General features: G+C 47.6%; 2 protein-coding genes across 14 annotated transcripts in view; one reads left to right on the top strand and one right to left on the bottom strand.

Annotated features, from left to right (window-relative positions):
* CCDC78 (coiled-coil domain containing 78) overlaps positions 1-19,686 on the bottom strand; it is a 213,124-nt gene that overhangs the window by 144,205 nt on the left and 49,233 nt on the right. For 8 of the 12 annotated variants that reach the window (XM_048865701.2, XM_075132910.1, XM_075132912.1 and 5 more), the window contains 4 exons: positions 19,556-19,599; positions 14,791-14,857; positions 13,257-13,357; positions 12,172-12,517 (listed from right to left, as the gene is read on the bottom strand). In XM_048865701.2, the coding sequence (XP_048721658.1) occupies positions 12,391-12,517; positions 13,257-13,357; positions 14,791-14,857; positions 19,556-19,599 (339 nt within the window). In that variant the 3' untranslated portion in view covers positions 12,172-12,390. Of the gene's footprint in view, positions 1-21; positions 406-501; positions 601-12,171; positions 12,518-13,256; positions 13,358-14,790; positions 14,858-19,555; positions 19,600-19,686 lie in introns of those variants that run through there. The other 4 variants (XR_012670182.1, XR_012670183.1, XR_007358671.2 and 1 more) reach the window with 2 other exon arrangements.
* Positions 5,817-15,587, top strand: ANTKMT (adenine nucleotide translocase lysine methyltransferase). Of its 2 annotated transcripts, none has more exons than XM_048865704.2 (6): positions 5,817-5,979; positions 6,280-6,443; positions 7,443-7,547; positions 8,511-8,651; positions 9,827-9,877; positions 10,963-15,587. In XM_048865704.2, exons 2-6 carry the CDS (start codon positions 6,282-6,284, stop codon positions 11,146-11,148), a joined length of 645 nt encoding a protein of 214 aa, XP_048721661.1. In that variant the 5' UTR covers positions 5,817-5,979; positions 6,280-6,281; the 3' UTR covers positions 11,149-15,587. The 2 variants fall into 2 exon arrangements, with proteins under 2 accessions (XP_048721661.1, XP_048721660.2); XM_048865703.2 differs by lacking the exon at positions 5,817-5,979 and adding an exon at positions 5,983-6,094.

The following is a 19,686-nucleotide window of genomic DNA, read 5'->3' as shown; positions in this document are numbered from 1 at the left end:
TATTTTAAAAGGTACACTCACCAGAGGTCCCGTCTCCGCCTGGCGGGTCCGGGAGGCAGCCTTGGGTGGGTTCGGGGGCTCCTGGCTCCAGGTCCAGGGTGAGTAACAGCTCCTGGCTGTTGGGAAAACCGGTTTCTCCGCTTGCTTGCTGTGAGCTATCTTCCTCGTCCCCAAAACCTGCTTCCGTGTTGCCTCCATCTCCTTTGAAGGAGTCAAACAACGCAGCTGGGGTAGTGGTGGCTGAAACCCCTAAAATGGCTGCAGCTCATCATAGAAGCGGCATGTTTTGGGCTCTGGCCCGGAGTGGCCGTTCGCCTCTCTGATTTTCTGGTAGGCTTGCCTCAGCTCCTTAAGTTTCATGTGGCACTGCTTCGGGTCCCTGTTATGGCCTCAGTCCTTCATGCCCTGGGAGATTTTGACAAATGTTTTGGCATTTTGAAAACTAGAACGTAGTTCTGATAGCACAGATTCCTCTCCCCACACAGCAATCAGATCCCGTACCTCCCGTTCGGTCCTTGCTGGAGCTCTTTTGCGATTCTGGGACTCCATCATGGTCACCTCTGCTGATGAGCTCTGCATGGTCACCTGCAGCTTGCCACGCTGGCCAAAGAGGAAACTGAAATTCAAAAGTTTGCGGGCCTTTTCCTGTCTACCTGGCCTGTACATCTGAGTTGAGAGTGCTGTCCAGAGTGATCACAATGGAGCACTCTGGAATAGCTCATGGAGGCCAATACCATCTAATTGTGTCAACAGTACCTCAAATTCGACCCAGCAAGGCCGATTTCAGCGCTAATCCCCTTGTTGGGGGTGGAGTAAGGAAACTGATTTTAAGAGCCCTTTAAGTCGAAAAAAGGGCTTCGTCGTGTGGACGGGTGCAGGATTAAATCGATATAACGCTGCTAAATTCGACCTCAACTCCTAGACCAGGGCCAAGTGTTTTATATCTCCCCCGCCCCATGCCCCTTTGACCCTCCTGACTGGTTGCTTGACCTTGCCTTCCTTGAGATAGGGTTTGAGGCAATCTTAAAGTGTGCTCTTGAGTAACATTTAACTGCTCTTATCTGTTCCCATTCTACTAACAAATCCAGCTGACTAGGCAGAAGCAACATCACAGTGTCTTTGTCCCTTGCTTACACATTTTAGTAGAAGAGTATCAAAAAGTCAAATCCAAAATTCTATCCCAGGCTAACAAACAGACCTATATACTAACAATAGACTACAACAGTGCCATGCAAACGCCTGTTCGCACTTTCAGGTGACATTGTAGTCAAGAAGCAGGCAGCACTACCTTCTGCAAATGTAAACAAATTTGTTTGTCTTAGCGATTGGCTGAACAAGAAGTAGGACTGATTGGACTTGTAGGCTATAAAGTTTAACATTGTTTTGTTTTTGAATGCAGTTATGTAACAAAAAACCTCACATTTGGAAGTTGCACTTTCATGATAAAGAGATTGCACTATAGCAGTTGTATGAGGTGAATTGAAAATACAATATCTTTTATAATTTTTACAGTGCAAATATTTGTAATCAAAAATAATATAAAGTGAGCACTGTACACTTTTTATTCTGTGTTGTAACTGAAATCAATATATTTGGAAATGTGAAAAACATCCCAAAATACTTAATACATTTCAATTGGTATTCTATTGTTTAACAGTGTGTTGAATCACGATTAATTTTTGTGAGTTAATCATGTGAGTTAACTGCAATTAATTGACAGCCCTAGAAAAAACACAACTAATGTGTTTTCAGCAGATATTTTATGACCAGTACTGGTCACAGAATCATAGAAGATTAGGGTTGGATGAGACCTCAGGAAGTCATCTAGTCCAACCCCCTGCTCAAGGCAGGACTAACCCCAACTAAATTATCCCAGCCAAGGCTTTGATGGGTCAGTCCATCTCAAAATGGATATTGTAGAACTAGAGTGCGGTTCAGAGAAGGCAACTGAGAATTATAAGGGGCCTGGAAAAAGCTGATTTGAAGAGTGTTTGAAAAGACTGGGATTGCTTACCATAGAAAGGGCATGAACAAGAGAGGAAATGGTGAACATATATAAAATAATGAATGACACAGAGGAAGTAGATCGAGAACATCCATTCTCCACGTTTCACAATACAAGAACAAAGAGACGTTCAATTAAATTGAAAGGTAATAAATTCAAAACTGATAAAGGGAAATACTTTTTCACTCAACACATAAGAATATGCAACTCATTGCCACAGAATGTCAATGAGGTCAAGAGGATTCGACATTTCTACAGATCAAAATAGCCAGAGTAATGACAGCGAAGAGTTTTGGAAGGGATAAAAACCCCATGCTTCAGCATTTAAGCCAAATGTAACCCTTTCCGCCAGGTAGAGCCAACAGTAACCAGGGCCGGGTTCAATATCTAGGGGTTCCTTTTCAACAATACAACACAGAACCAGCTTGAGCCCCCACCCATTAACCTGGGAAAATCACACACCACCCCTGGGTGCCTCTGAGAGGCAATACTTCCCCACTCGCAAGCACAGAGTCTGAGTGTAGAAAAGAAACTTTTAATGAAAGGAGGGAAGTCACCTGACATTAATTAGGGGAAATACCACAAGCAGGATTCATAAACATAAAACTGTGAGCAGGACACCCACCCTAGAGTGCATGGGGCAGTGCCTTCTGCCTCATGTTCTTGAGTTCTACAACCAAAAGTTCCTTTTCTGAGCTCCCTCACCATACCCCACTCTCAGTGGCTGTCCTTGGTCAGTGAGGACCAGGGTTCACAGGTGCATCTGTGTGAGCTGAGCTCTCACCCAGGGAAGAAGGTACCTTGCTTGCTCCGCCCTCTGAGCACTTGCACTGGCTGGCCACCCCACCAGCTACTGGTCTTCTCTGCCGGCTGCCCCACCATCCACTGGCCGCCTCGCCAGCCGCTCGTTCTGCTCACCGCCTCGCCAGCCACTCATTCACCAGCCGACTGTCAGTCACCTTCTGCTGCCACCTGCCTCTCTGCTGTGACCTCTGCACATCAGTCTCTTAGTGATTTTCAGCTCTTTGCAGGTTAGGCAGAAACACTGCCCCACCACAAGTGAATTCAGCTCTCATTTGGGCACTTTAACATAACAAAAAGGCTCTTAATGAAGCCTATTTAGCTCTATCTTTTTTAACAGTGGGGAGGAAAAGGATAAACCAGACTGAGGACCCTTAGGGAGAGTCCCCAACTCCTAGCTGGGACACCTATCCTCACCCCTCTTACTTTCACAGAGGTCTGGATTCGAACCCCTGGCTTAGCGAGTTCCTTTCGGCTGAGGGTGACCCCTCAATTGGGAGAAGCTCAGCACAGTTCTGCTCCCCGTTAGTCATACAATGAAGATAACATTGATAACTTTTCACTACCCCTGCATTCAAGTGATTTGCCACCCAACACCAGCCAAAGCTGATCACTTGGAGCTACACAACTCCTGTCTGCTAGATACCTATGCAGACTATATGTGTTCATGTAAATACAGTTTGCTCCTGAAGTCTCTCCCGCTCCCGAACAAGCTGTCAGGGGAGAGTTCATTCAGACTCTGCTTACACAAAGTATTAGAGAGTAAGGTTAGGCCTGCATGGGGGCTGCTTATACCACATCTGCCTACTGTGGGGTTCTTCCTCATAATTTCCTGTCCTACAACCACCACCACCATCAGCAGACACCTCCTCTAGCCCTGCAAGAAGTTCAGGAACCTGTTCAAAATGTTGACAGTGCAGGCAGCAACTGGTTGAGAATGGAGAAATGTGCATCAGCACAAACTAAAGCAGGCTGAAAGAACTCGAGGGTTATCTCAACCAGCTAACACATGTTAAAAGTACAACTGTCTTGTCTACTTGGGTCAGCTAACATGGGTTAAAAAAAAAACACCTTTTTTTCTAGTAAAGATAAGGCCTGAGAAGGCTTTGCCTCATATTTAGCAAATGTGACTGAGCACACTCTCTTTATGCCCCAGGCAGGGCCTTGCAATATGGTTCATACAGTGATGCAGTTTTCCACCTGCAGCACAAAGAAGGTGCTCTGGGGACCAATTCTTGGGGTCTGTTGTGTGCCAGTCTCCAGGAATTATTTGGGGAGCATTACCAATACCCCCCTCATAACCTTCCCCAGTACCCCACCATCCAACCCTGGAACCTCCCGTCATAACTTTCCCCAGCATCCCCAATCCAACCCCGGTAAGCTTCCCCAGTACCCCCCATCCAACCCCAGTACACCCAGTCATAACCCCAAGTACACCCCCCATCCAACCCCGGTACCGCCTGTCATAACCTTCCCCAGTACAACCCTATCCAACCCAGGTACCAACCGTCAAAACCTTCGCCAGTATATGTCCATCCACCCCCAGTACCCCCCATCACAACCTTCCCCGTAGCCCCCCATCCAAGTCCGGTACACCGCTCATGACCTACCCCAATACCCGCCATCCAACCAGGAGACCCCCCCCCCATCATAACCTTCCACAGTACTCTCCACATCCAAACCCGGTACCCCCTGTCATAATCTTCCCCAGTACACACTGTCCTACCCCGGTACCTCCCTGTCATAATCTTCCCAGTATTCTTCCCATTGAACCCTGTTTCCTCCCCATTATAACCTTCTCCGGTACCCCCCTCTGCATCCAGCCCCAGTACCCCCAGTAATAACCTTAGTAGCCCCCATCCAAGCCCGGTACCCCCCTCATAACCTACCCCAGTACCCATCATCTGACCACGGGACACGCCTCATAACCTTCCCCAGTACGCCCCATCCAACCTTGGTACCCCCGTCATAATCTTCCCCGGTACCCACCACCCAAGCCCAGTACCCCCTGTCATAACCTTCCCCAATACCCCCACATCCAACCCCTCATAACCTACCCCAGTTCCCCAGCTCCAACCACGGTACTCCCCTCATAAACTTCCCCAATACTCTCCACATCTAACCCTGGTAGCCCCCCCATCCAACCACAGTACGCCCTGTCATTAACTTCTCCGCTACCCACCCCCACCCAACCTCGGTAGCGCCCATCATAACGTTCCCCAGTACTCTCCCCATCCAACCCCAGTACCCCCCATCATAATGTTTCCCAGTACCCCCATCCAACCCCGGTACTCCCCATCATAACCTTCTTCAGTGCCCCACATCCAACCCTGGTACCACTATCATAACCTTCCCCAGTACTCTCTGCATCCAACCCCAGTACCCCCTGTCATAACCTTCTCCGGTACTCTCCCTATCCAACCACAGCACCCCCCGTGATAACTTTCCCCAGTGCCCCCCCCATCATGCCCCAGCACCCTCCATCATAACCTTCCCCAGTTCCACCCCACCCAACCTGGGTACATCCCTCATAACCCTCTCCAGCTCCCCTCATCCAACCCCGGTGACCCCCTTCATAAACTTCCCCAATACTCTTCACATCCAACCCCGGTAGCCCCCTCATAACCTTCCCCCCAATCATAATGTTCCCCGGCACCCCCAATCCAACCGCGGTAAACCCAGTCATAACCTTCCCCAGTGCCCCCATCCAACCACAGTACCACCGACATAACATTCGCCAGTACCCCCCATCCAACCCAGGTATCCCCCCGTCATAATCTTTCCCAGTATCCCATCATCCAACCCTGGTACCCGCCCCGTTTAGCCCCGGAACCCCGCGTCACAACCTTCCCCAGTACCCCCTCCGTCCAGCCCCGGTACCCGCCCCCGTCATAACCTTCCCCAGTACCTCCATCCAAGCCCGGTACTGCCGATGGTTATGTTCTTAACCTCCAAGTCTGTGGCATCCCCTTAGGTGGGTCTCAAGCGGGGGAGCAGGGTGTAGTGTTTTGGAAGGGGGTTAACAGCTGCCTAAGTACCCAGCAGCGGAACTAACGTTGCTAAGGACGTGTTTCCCTCACGGACCACCTTTCCACAGTGACCAGAGTCCACGAGCGGGGCACCGCCCCCTCCTCATCACCAGAGCGGCGTGCGCGCCAAGACAGCGCGTCTAGGTACGAGAGTATACGCGGTGCATTATGGGGCGCATGCGGGTAGTTCGTGATGACCTTTGTGCAAGGACGACTGATTTAAAGAAGCCACGGCCTCGAGCCTGCCTCGGCCCGCCAGGTGTGGGGAACGGGCCGGGGGAAGGGCGTACATGAGTACAGGCTCTTGAGGGAGGGTATAATAGTGGGGGTTGTACCGCCCTGTGTGTGCAGTGCAGTAAATACAAATACAGCATGCTGAATACGTGCCAAGTATGATTAGCTGGTTAATGAAGAAATCTCCTTCCGATCCTGGTGTTTTCACAGCTATGGATCCTGATGACCTGGAAGAGCTGGCAGTGGAGCTGCAAGGGAAGACTGTTGGTGGCTGGGGCCTTGTGCAGCTTGCAGCTGGTACAGGTTTTGCTGCCTATGTTATGTGGGCAGGAATTCTCATGCCTGGCTTCCGCAGAGTGCCTTTAAAGTTACAGGTAGATCATTCGCCAGGGCTTTTTCATGGGGATTTGTTCTGGTTTAAGAGAAGAGGCATTAAGTATATATTTAGCGGTGTGGGGGATGAATGTTACCAAGCTTTTTATATAACATGATTTTGTTCCCCCTTTGTGGTTTATAAAGGCATCCTGGAAGGTGCATGAAACATTTCTTTACTATAGTGTTTCTGTTCTGTCACGTACCCACTGGTTATAGGGTCACTCATGAACTGGCCTGCTGGCAGAAGGATATTTGAGGCATTTGCTATGGGAAATAAAACCACATGAGAATTATTTTGTTAGTTTTTGTTCTTAGCAGCCTTGCCAAATGTCTCTTGTTTTAAGATGTTTAATTCTGAAGGCTCCCAAACCACTTTACAAATGCTGCACCTGAAATATAGCTGACATGATTAATATCTGTAAAGCTGTAAAGTGAGAAGATCTCTATGATAGGCTTCATTTTTAGTACTCCAGCTGTGTTTTGGTGAGAACTACTTAGGATCCAACCTTCTGCTTGGGTAAGCTTCATTTAAATCAATCTACCAGCTATGGATCTGGCTCCTAATTTCCAGTTGTGTTTAGCATAGTGGCTGAGGCTAGCTCCTCTAGGTCTCAGTCCCCAGTTTGCTTTCTTCAGGTGGTTTCCTCCTATTCAGATAGACCTAATGTGTAGGTGACCAAAGCGACTACCCTTGACTTCACTTTATTGCCCTGATCTTGCAGTCAGATCCATATAGGCAAACCCTTGTGCCCATGTGGAAATCTAATGAAGTTAGTTGAGCTCTGGGCTATAACGAGTGTTTGCCTGTACAAATCCATTTGCAGGATTAGGCCTTGTTTGTAATGAATGTGCAGCCTGCACATGTGTGGAACTACATGTCCCAAAATACCATGCTTTGCAGGATGCTTTACTGAATCCTGCAATACTCTGACACAACTGGAACACCAGAAAGGTAACTTGTGTTTGACTGGGGCTTATTTCTCATTTCTCTAACCCAGGTGCCATATGTACCATCAAGTGCCAAGCAAGTTGAGAATGTGATGTCGCTGCTGAAAGGACGCTCTGGGAAGATGGTGGATTTAGGGTCAGGAGATGGCAGAATTGTAAGAGAGGAAAAAGTCCTCTTGTCTGATATTCACAGCTGCTGGTTTGCATTTTGAAGAGTTAATAGCGTTAAAGGTATCTCCCACTGCAAGATCTCCCACTGCAAGAGCATCCACATCCTGCTCCCTGTTACGTCAGTGTATATCTAGAGAAACTTAGTTGGGATTGCAGTAGGCTTACACCAGTGTAACTCCTTAGACTGGAAGCTCTTTCAAGGCAATTGCTCTTACCCATTCTCTGCAAAGACTTCCTGGGACTGGAGTAACTGTGAGTTGCTCCCTAAGGAGCATGCCTATGTCCCTTTCCTAGACTTGGACTCCTTAACGAATCTGGGACTGGAGCAGTTGAGAGCCCCCACACTGCTGTTACTCCTCACATCTTAGAATGACTCCTGCTGGGAAAGGAAGGGATTGGAGCAACTATAGTACCCCACAGCCAGTGGAAGGGAATCGCTTTAGCTTATCAGAAAAAAGTTCTGATAAGACTGGTACTTACAACCATGCTCATGCCTGTCTTGTCCCCTCCTCCTTTCCTCATTCTGAGTCTGAGCCTGCAAGGTGCTGACTGCCTCTTGGGAGGTCCTGAGCACACTGAACTGAGTGGAGTTGAAAATTCAGCCCTTCACAGGATCACGCCCTCAGTCTCTCTAGTTCACTGCCTCACTGATTTATCTCTAAGGACGTACCATGTTACATGTTGAGCTTTGCCAACTATCTTCTACACTGGCATCTGGTCATTAATCACCTACTCCTTACCTTCCTACCCCATTCCCTAAAAGAGCTGATTAGAGAATGCAGTGCAAGTAAATATGCTCCTTATGGACAGTACTCTTATCCCATTCCCCACAGTGACTGCTCCTGGGAATGGAGTAGCTGGAAGCTCTCTGATCTACAGCCACTGCTCCAGAGATTATTTCAGGAACAAACATGGAGGTTTATTTTGGTTTCAATTCCTCTCTCCAGGTATTAGAAGCATATAAACGAGGCTTCAGACCAGCTGTTGGCTACGAACTCAACCCCTGGCTGTTGAGACTCTCCAACTATCGCGCCTGGAGGGCTGGGTGTTACGGGAAGGTTTTCTACCATCGGCAAGATCTATGGAAGGTAACTTCTTGTGATGGAGTCAGGACCCTGGATTTCTGAGCCTGCCTGACTACATTGTCTCTAAGATCAAAGGACCTACCACCTCTGCTAAACACAGACATCAGGGCTTTAGCCACGCTGGACAAAAGGTTCAGCATTCTCCTCCAAACCTACTTATTAGAGGCACTGGGTTTTTTTTCCCCTTTTCCCCCACTGGAACTGTTCCTTATGAATCAGATATACTTTGTGTGCTAGAAATTTTCCTCAGTTCCTACATCAGCAGCACTGTGGCAAAAGGGAGAAGAAAGCCACATTGGCCCTCTCTGTCCAATAATATTGAATTACTGTTAAGTCACCTTTGTAGGTTCCTCAGGTGTGTTTAGCTGGGATCATCCATCTGTTTTCCTTCTTCTGGCCTTTAACACACACATCTGAAAATGATGTTGAAAACACTGAGGTCTGGAGAGCTGGGAAACTCTACAAGAGGGATAATGAAAGAGCCCCCTGCTTGCACAAATGTCCTTTCTCAGTGCAGCTGGAGGGCAAGCTTGAAGATGCTCCTCTCATATTGACCGTCTATAGCTGGGGCTCTAGAAGTGCATCGAGCCTCCTAAAGATCTATTAGCAAAAGCTGAACCTCTCCACACATCTAAAACTAGGCTGGAGAAAACACTGGCGGGGATGGATTAGATCAGTGATTCTCAACCTACAGGCCGCTTGCAGCTCAATCAGCACACAGTTACAGCCCATGTGACATCCTCAGGGCCATACAGATAGTGTATATATATTGTGTGAATGCAGCTCGCATAACACACACAGCCACATTGCGGCCCACAATGGTAAATAGGTTGAGAACCACTGGACTCTATGAACTAATAAGTCAGTCCCATCTCTACATTTTGGGACCCTAAGATTTTATTTAATCTGTTATCAGAGACACACCTGCATCTAGTCCAGTAACAGGGTTTTTGCAGCACCTCCTGATAACAGCACAACTCCGCCCTCCCAAAAATCTCACTTGCTCAATATTATTGACCTCTTTGGGGTTTAGAATAACTTCCTGTATGTCAACAAGTGAAGTTTGACCCTTGTGCACAGATCTAAGATGCCACTAAGATCCTCTTTCCCCAGCACACATTGTACAATCCCCTCAGCCTGTTATTTCTCTCCCCTTGACTAACTTTATCCTCTTAAAGGTAAACGTGTCTGACTGCAACAACGTCTCTGTGTTCCTAGCTCCCAGTGTGGTAAGTCCAAGCATGCTCTAGGGACAGGTACAGGAGGTTAAGGGTGAAGGGCTGGTTGACAATTTCATACTTCGTTGGGCAAATCAATGAGAAGGGAGGATACTCAGACTAATGGGATCATCCTGAATGTTGGCAAAAACCCTTAAGAAAATGGCACTAGAACTATATATGTTTCACATAACCAATCAAATCCTAGTGCAACTGCCTTAACAAGGCTGCTGTGAACACCTCCTAATGGCCCCATCATAGTCAGTGGGAGTTTTCGTTGAGCGGGGATAGTCCAAATGTTGGATCTGCTGAGAAACTGCCCACGTGTGCTGAGTATACACCTCTTACTGTATCCCCAGCCAGCTCTGTGAGATGCTGAGCACCGGCACGCCCAGTGACTACAGAGGTAGGTGAATGCAGTCAGCATTGTGTAGCTGTAGGGATGGATACATCAAAGTTTGCATTTTGTGATTCAAAATTCCTAAACATGCTGGGGTGCTGAAAACCTGCGCCTCCTGCTTGTTTCAATGGGTGCAGCAAGTGCTCAGTGCATCTGCAGATCTGGCCTCAGTTCAGAGATTAAAAAAAGGGTTATCATAAACCCTGCTTATTCTGATAGACTGGCAATACTTAGAAGTCTTGCAACAGGGGCCTACTGAACTCCATCCCAGGTAGTGTTGAGATAAGTTTCTATGAAGCTATTATTTATTGCCCTGTGGATATTACCACTAAAGAATAGATCTTGCTGGCATTTACTTCTCATCTCCAGGGAGCTAGCCCCCTTCTGGGCTATTACTGTTTACTGTTGAGATAAAATTAATTTTTGGACATAAAAGCAAAGCTCAATGAATGTGTCCTGGGGCTTCATCTATAAATGCGTTTCCACCATGCCCACCATAGTGGGGTCCGGATCCTGACTGGGGCACTGGATGCCACTTCAATATCAATATTAATAATCAAAATGACAACTCTGCTAACCAATGGCAAACCTGCAAAAAGTCTCTAGAACGCATCAACACACACACACACCAACTTTTTCCCCTCCTTGTGATATCTGTGACTGTTAGTAACAGCTTCTCCTTCCTCCTCCCCATTAGCTACCTCTCCTAGAGACAAAGCTGCTTGCGGAACTGCCAGACGAGGCCCGTGTGGTGGCTGGACGCTTCCCCTTTCCTACCTGGATGCCAACCACCAATGTTGGAGAGGGTATAAACAGAAGCTGGGCCTATGATATCAAGACTGTACGGCAAACAAAGAACAAATTTGAGGGAAGCCCAGAATGAGTTGAGAGCTCAGCTGCAGCTGGGGTTTACAGCCTGGACAATAGCATTGGAGCCTCTGCAAATGTGTGTGCTTTTTTTAGCCCCTCAGAACTGCTCTGGAGGGCAAATGCTGCCATAGTGTGGCTGTTCAGCTGAACAGCTCAGCAAGCATGGGGGTTGGGGGGGTGTTGCAATGAGAAGGGAGGGGTGATGATTTGCCAGACTTTACCCCATGTGCTCTGGCTTCCCTAGAACCAGAATCCTGGGCAGCCTTTGAGCTGTGGAATTGGGCTGGAAATCCCCAACGAATTGTCACAAGACTGAAGAGCTGAATCTTTGATTCTCGTTTGAAATAACTCATTTCTCTTCTTAATTTATTTGCAATTCATTTTCTAACAATAAAAGGGCTACGGGACTCTGCTCATTCTTCTGGCAGGGCTGGGGTGCTGCTTGCCCCTCACTGTAGACAGAGCCATTCTGGACTGTGTTCAGAATTCCCTGGGGGGAAGGCTCAATAATGCAGCTTCTCCAGGTCTCTCCTTTTCTCCCTGCTAATCAATTCCCTGTAGGTCCTCCTCACATAATCCCCACGCAGCAGGCCCTTCTCCATGGAACAACTCACCATGAGTGCAGAGCAGTAAAGTCTCTTCAGTACCCTGTGCATAAGAGCAACTGAGCTCAAATCCTAACCTGAACCCTACTTTAACTCCTCTCTAGCTCAGACAGGGGTCAGGTGGTGGGAGTTAGCACCGGTGAAGCACAGCACTTTGCAGCTGTTACAATGCTAAAGGCAACGGTCTAGCAGAAGGTGAAGGGAACCTGTTAATTCAGGTGCATAGTAAACTGAGTCCACCAGCTCTGCAGTAGACTAAGTTTGGGTGATGGTTCAACCCACTCTGGTGCTGCACTACCCTGAGGTATCAGCAATGGCGCTCTGCGGCTACTGAGCACTTCTGCAATAAAAGGGAAATCTTTATGGCCTGCTGGAGGGAGGGAAACTTGACAAAACAAGATAAAGTGGGAACAAAGCACTGAGTTTTGATCTTGATTTTTAGTAAATTTATTTACCTCTGTACAGTCAAATGTATACTGCTGATTTCCTTCTCAGCAAGTCCTAGTCCTCTAGTAAGAGGGCCCTAATGTGAAGAGCACTTGCTGGAGTGGATTATCTCTTGGTGTGCCAGAGCACTGAATACTACAGCCTGGCAGCAACTCAGTTTTATGTCCTTGTCTTTCCTATGATTGTCAGGGCCATGGCAAAAGCTACAGTTCAGGGCTGATGGTCCTTTTGGATCTCTGCATTAAGTGAGCATCAGAAGCCCCAGCACTGAATGCTCTGGGTGCCTCGCTCCCTACAAGTTTCCTTAACCTCAGGATCTCCTGCTTGTACCTGCAAGAAACACAGGTTACAAAGAAAAGCAATATCAACCTTGCATCAGCTGTGGTCATAAGAACTCTGCTGAGGACTGAGATTGTAAAGCCAATGTGAGGCTGAAGCCAAGTTCCCAAACGCTATCCAGACGGGAAAACTACAGCTAAGGGCAGTGCTACATTTGTCCCAACACTTCATGTGAACTGATACCTAGGAACTCAGCCAAGGGATTCCATCAGCAACAAGCCTGGGAGTTACACCAGGCATGATTTTGGTCCTCTGTTTTTAAGAGCAATTAGTTGCAGTTGTACAAGCTAAGTGTAATAGCACCTCCTGGTGGTGGAAGCACTAGCAGCTTCTCTCCCTTGCTGTGGCTGTGATGAACCAGTTGGAGACAGTGGACATGTTAAATGAGTTAGAGTGGAAAGGCTTTGAATTCTAGACAGTCTTCCCCACTCACCCCCTCCTTAGCCTCCTACACAGCTTTCATCATCTGCAGTATGGGCTGCAGCCCAGAGGAAGGAAATATTATGTCCCTAGAAAGAACAGATGCAAACTCCCTTGATCATGCTGAGCTACTGATAATGCCAGCTGCTCACACAGCTGGATTCACTTTCAAACATTAGCTGGGCTGCACTGTGGGAAGGCAGCAGTTAGGTCAGGTGTCTACACTGGAGCAGTTATCACAGTATTCATCAGCCCTGGAAGTAAGCCTTTTGCATGGGGCACAGGACAGATGAAGGGATCCCCATCTCACCTTGCAAGATGCTTATCTACATATTCCTGCAGCTCCAGCACCTGCTCTTCTGCCACAATTGCCTGAGTCAGCAGCTGGCTTCTCTCCCTCTCCAGATCCTCCTGGGGGCAGAAATAGCAAGGAGAGAACAAGAAGTGATAAGGGAGTGCTTTGTGGGAAGCACTGGACTGGTGCTGACTCTTCCCTCTGAAGTGGTCATCAAATCAGAGGCTACTGAATTTCTCATGCACGCATCCTCCAGCCCTGAGATTTCTGGGCATTAAGCTAAATAAGCTGCCCGGTTAACTGAAAATCAGAACAACATTCAGACACATGAGCCTCCCAAAAAGCCAAACCACAGGTGTTCAGTGCCCTGAAAACAATGACATCCTACCAGTGCAGCCAGCTTGGAGACACTGTCAGGTGCATTGAGATGGGCTGAGAGGGGAGGTGCTGTTTAATATCAAAGCCTCCTGTTACACGATCAGCAGGAAAGAGTGTTAAATCCAGGCCTAAAACACCCCCAGTTATCCCCAGACAACCACCTCACAACCTACTCTCTCCACTAGGGCGGTGTGGGGATTGGTAGTGTGGCTTCCAGATGTACAGCATTGGAATGTATATGACCTCCATCCCCTTCCCTTGCAAGAGTTTTTAAAGAGATCTTCCCTTTATAATAATAATCTCTGGCTCTTATTTAGTGCTTTTCTTCAGTAGATCTCAAAGTATTTTACAAAGGAGTATTATCCCCATTTTACAGCTGGGAAAACTGAAGCACAGAGTTGTGCTATGACTTCCCCGAGGTCACCCAGCAGGCCAGTGGCCAAGCCGGCATTATATCTCCTGAGGTTTTATTACAGTGCTCTATCTGCTAGGCCACACTGCTTCCCTCCTTTAGTCCTTGTCTAAATGAAATTTAAAAAAAAAAAAACCAACCATGTGACCACAAAGTGTTATATGATTTCTCCTAACTTGTATGGACAGAAGAAATGATAGGAAAGCATGTTTTGCTTCGGTGTCTATAGCTAATCCAGACTAGGAAATTGAAGCCCTGCTGCAAATGCTTCCAGCAGTTGTCCCCCCGCAACCCAGCACTGAAAGTGATTGAAGTGCTAGAGTACTGCAGGCAACAGTGTTTCAGAAACTGTGCTTGGGGTCTCTGCGACAGCCTTTCCTCCTGAATGTTTCCCTTCTTTGTATTCACCAGTGGTAGTAATAAAGGGAGCGCTAGTGTTTTTAACTACCATGGCAACCAACCCTGCTCAGGGCAAATCTAGACAACATGGTGGTAAAACTGCCACTGGCCACAAGCAGCTTGTCTGCTCTGGAGCTGCCAGTGGTGTTATCTCCCAGTGGAGCTGCACTGCTGCTGGTGCACAGATGGGAAATGTTTTGGAAGAGCTCCAGCAGGTAGCAGCATGTTAGATCAAGAAAAGCATCTGTCCTGGGAATGAACATGTAATGGTAACGGTGGCAGTGACCATTACAATTGCAGAAGTGCTTGGTCTATGCTTAGCCCTCTTTTCAGTCTGCCTCAGAACAGAAAGTATTTTACCTGCGTGGTATGTGTGAACTCCTGGAGCTGCTTTCTGATCTCTGCCCAGCCCACCTCATCCAGCTTGCTAGGATAGAGCAGCAGATGTTAGTTACAATCATGTATACAAAGCCAGACCATCCCTAAACCATGGGGCTTGGCATGGCTGCCAGACTGCTACTGCCTTTTCAGCACCCCAGAAAGCATAAATTTCAGATCATCTTCCAGCCTGATTCCCTGCATGGCTACAGAGCACACCTCTATTCCTTCACCTGCCTGGGCAATGAGAGTCACAGGTCCTATAACCTGGATCTCTGCTGAGGTGGCTGGATTTGCCCTTAGTTTACATCATCAAAACAGACATGAGAAGGGACTCAGTGCAGAAATAATCATTAATCTGACTCACTAGGATTGAACTTTAAGGGAAAAGAGGTGAGAGGCAGAACAAATGCCAAACACTAGCACTTAATTCTTTTTGTGCTTCTGCACAAATCCACACATTCTAAAGTGGAGTGTAAAAACGGTGACAGATGAGCTAATTATGAAGAAATAGGCAGCCAAGCCATGGGAAAGTTCTTCCTATTCTGTCCTGGACTGAATAAGTAAAATATAGGTCACATCTGATGGCCAGGGGATTTTGATTATATAGAAAGAATGGTATGAAATAAGAAATGCATTGTGTTCAAACTCTAGCCCATATAGAAGTTAGAGGCTTAATTGGGATTGAAAGAGCTCCCTCTGGTGACTGTGTTAACAACTGAAAAAAAGTGAGCTGTAGCTCAGGAAAGCTTATGCTCAAATAAATTGGTTAATCTCTATGGTGTCACAAGTACTCCTTTTCTTTTGCGAATACAGACTAACACAGCTGCTACTCTGAAACCTTTCTGGAAGAAGGGGATTTTAATTTTATATAAGTAAAATAGTTAAGAGATCAAAAATAACAGCAAAATACATATGTTTAAATAGTAATGGAAATACAGCAATAGCTCTCAGTGAATCAACTCTGTTAACAACATGCATTTGCAGTGTTCTAGCTGTATTGCTCTCAGGATATGAGACACAAGGGGGGTGAGGTAATGTCTTTTATTGGATTAACTTCTCAACAGAAGCTGGTCCAATAAAAAAAAAATTCCTCACCCACCTTGTCTCTAACAATATGCATTGTCAGTCTAGTAAAAGGAGGGAGATCATGGCAAGGATATAAACAGAAAATAAATGTCATTACAAGTATGGATAGAACACAAGCCTCTAAAAGAAACTTAACAGGAAGATGCATCACTAAGGTCCAGATTCTGCTACTTTTGTCCCTTACTCCTCAAGTAGTCCCATTGAAATAAATGGATGCGCTCAAGGATTAAAGTACTGCTCAGCACGGGAAATGATGGCAGAATCAGGCATAGAGCTAGCGCTCATTTCTAGAGACACTTGGTAACCATGTAGCTTAGGGTCTCACTGATTCAGAAGAGTTACATATTTGAATCTCTTTAAAACTGAATTTCTGTTTGAAATACGTCACACTAGAGACTCCATGGGTAAGGCTTTAATACAGTTTATATTATAAACTGAATTCTCTTTCTCATTCACACACCCCAATTTCAAGGGGGGGAGGATGATTTCCACCTACCATTTCTCACATGAAGTCATTCACAGAAAAGTGTTCAGGAAAGTGTCAGATTAATTGGACAAGTATTCTGGTTGATAGAGGTTCATATCCTACCCTCATCACCAGGGGATCTAAGCACTTTCCAGTAGCACATTAAGAAATTTTACTATGGTCTGTTACGTGTCTGTTCTCTCATCCTCTTCCCAAGGAGAGAATTGGGTGTGCAGTGTAATGTTCTGCTGTGGTAGGGTATTTACAAGAATGAGGTGTTGAAGAGGGGGGAATTTTTTTCTGAAAATTATTCTCTCTGTCCACTCATAACTCCAAAGCAGCTTCATCTAAGAACTCCTAGCTTCTGTTATACTCTAATCTACAGTGACAATAGTGCATGGGACACCTTGACCAAGCTGGAGCATAAAAGCTGTTGCTCATTAGAGACAGAGCCTGATACTCCACTGCCCTGCCCTGGTGCCATTGTGTAGACCTGTTGAAAGGAAGTGCCAAGTGCATGTGAAATGGTAACAAATCAGATGACTAGTGTTTTATGCCCACTTTGTCCTAGTGTCAATCACTGCATGAGGAATTAGGCAACAGAGAAACAGGCCCTGAATTTGTTGGTCTTATATGTAATAGCTTTTGGGAGGGGTCTAGTACAAGCTCCACTGTGTAATCTAAGCTTTCATTGAAAAAGAAATATGTTTCTAGCCCTCTCTGTTGGGAAGACAGAGTCCTCTGTGCTTACAAGTTTAGCAGGGTGAAGTTACCAAAAAATAATAGGCTATTCATGGTGGAAAAACTGTAGTCCCTCCAAGTTACTCTCCCTCTCCCCTCATCTGCCAATCATCAGAATTTCTACTGATTCTTCAAGTTCAGCATAGCGAGTATCTTTAAACACATGCCCATAGTGTGGTAGTACTGAGGACAGCAGCAATGGCAGGCCCTTCTCACCCTGTATACTTCCCTGCTCTTGATTGCAGAATCTCCTCTTAGTTCCTGAGTCACTATTACTTCCTATCACTAGAGCCCTGCAAATCTGCAGCTATCCACTTTGTATCCACGGACCATGTTTGTGGATCAGATGCGGATAAAACTTTGTATACGCACAGGGCTCTACCTATCACTGCTGCCTGGAAAGATGGATCCCTTAGAGAGAAGTGTGGACAGTGTCCTCTTTAGGCCCAAAGGACACGAGACCATGTGTGTCTCCTGCAGCTGCAGTGCCCCCTGCAGGAGGCATATTTCTAACCTTAACAGTTTTATACTAACACAGGGGTCAGCAACCTATGGCACACGTGCCAAACATGGCACGCGGGCCAATTTTTAATGCCAGACCCGGGCAGACAGCAGCGTGCCACTAAAAATCCTGCCTGGCCTGGCCCACTCTTTTCCGTGGACGATCAGCTGACAGCCCTTGCTACGGAGGGGGAGAGGAAAAAGTGGGTGAGAGGTAAAAGCGGAGCCGCAGCACACTCTCTGCTCCAGGGATCTTGGGGAAGGGGGTGGAATCAGGGCATATCCCCTCCAGCCCCCTGCCGTGAGCCGCTCAGGGCAGGGGGCTGGGAGCACCCCTAAAACCCCAGCTCACACCCCTAGCCCTCTGCCCTGACCCCTGTACCCCCGCACACACCCCAGCCCTCTGCCCTGACCCCTGAACCCTCCTCACACACACCCAGCCCTCTGCCCTCACCCCTGCACACCCCACACACCCCAGCCCCGTGTCCTGACCCCTGCACTCTCCCCCCCACAACCCCAGCCCTGACTCCGGCACCCCCCCCACATACCCAGCCCCCCCAGCCCTGACTCTTGCACCCTCCTCGCACACCCCCATCCCCATGCCCTGACTCTTTGGCCCGCGCACCAAACGGGAGCTCCTGCACACACACACACACCCACATTCCCACCTGCACCCCTCGCACCAAATGGGAGCTGCCCAGGTAAGCACTCCACACCCAAACCTCCTGCCCCAACCCTGAGCCCCCTCCCTCATTCTAGCTCCTGGCCAGACCCTGCACCCCAACCCCCAGCCTGCTCCTTCACCCCCAGCCCTGTTCTCAGCACACTCCCACCCTCATCTCAGTGCAGAGAGAGGAAGAGAATGGCTAGAACCAGGGAGAAGGTAGGTACCTACTCTATGTGGACAGGGCCAGGACCGGCAGCAGGCTGAGCGGGGCCGGCAGCCGGGACCCTGGCTGGCAGGAGCCGGCGGACAGAACCCCAGACCGACAGCAGGCTGAGTGGCAGCGGGCCGAGCCGCTCAGCCCACTGCCAGTCTGGGGTCCTGGCCACCAGCCCCGCTCAGCCCACTGCCAGTCTGGGGTTCTGGCTGCCTGCTCCTTGCCAGCCAGGGTCCCGGCCGCAGGCCCCACTAAGCCCGCTGCCGGCCTAGGTGAATGGAACCCCAGGCCGGCAACGGGCTGAGCGTGCCAGCAGCGTAAGATCAGCATTTTAATTTAATTTTAAATGAAGCTTCTTAAACATTTTGAAAACCTTGTTTACATACGACAATAGTTTAGTTATATAATATATAGACTTATAGGGAGAGACATTCTAAAAAACGTTAAAATGTATTATTGGCACGCGAAACCTTAAATTAAAGTGAATAAATGAAGACTCGGCACACCACTTCTAAAATGTTGCCGACCCCTGTACTAGCATCTGTTCTCTCTCTGTGAGCTCGGTAATTAGAGTCTCAGTAGAATAACTGAGTAGTGAGGAAAGAAAGATAACTCATCAAAAACTACTGAATAAGTGACAAGCAGCCAAATCTAGGAGGTACCAGACACAGTTGTGGCACACCTGCACCAACCCCTGCTCCACCCAAAACTTGCAAGCGTGTTCATGTACTGTGAGAAAGCAGAAACAAGACTTCCCTGATTCTTTAAGGTCACAGGTAGTCCCATTTAAATCAATGGCACTACAAGTATGATTAAAATTAGGGCCTCAATGGCTACCTCATTTCCAGACTAAGTATGCTGTACCTGACAAAACTGACTTTTCCACTTACTACGTTTTTGTACATATTAAATTATTTCAGCCAGCACGGCCTCTCCTGTCCTTATTTATTTCCTTTCCCCAAACAGCTGAAGCAGCTCTGGATCCGTAGTGTTATGCAGAGGGATGAAGGAGGCAGCCACCTTTGACACGGAGATTACAATACCAATTACATAAATGGAAGCTACTTACTGGTGAAGAGATGGTCCTAGTGCAGAGCTTTCACGCAGTCTTTTCTATAGGCAAAGGAAGAACATCATCTTTGTGAGCATTAACCCAATGGAATCCCTGTTCCTTTGCAGGGCCAGCATTGGACACATCTC

The sequence above is a fragment of the Caretta caretta genome, chromosome 10 (assembly GCF_965140235.1).
Source record: "Caretta caretta isolate rCarCar2 chromosome 10, rCarCar1.hap1, whole genome shotgun sequence".
Taxonomy (NCBI): Eukaryota; Metazoa; Chordata; order Testudines; family Cheloniidae; genus Caretta; species Caretta caretta.
This window is presented reverse-complemented; position numbering and strand designations above follow the sequence as displayed.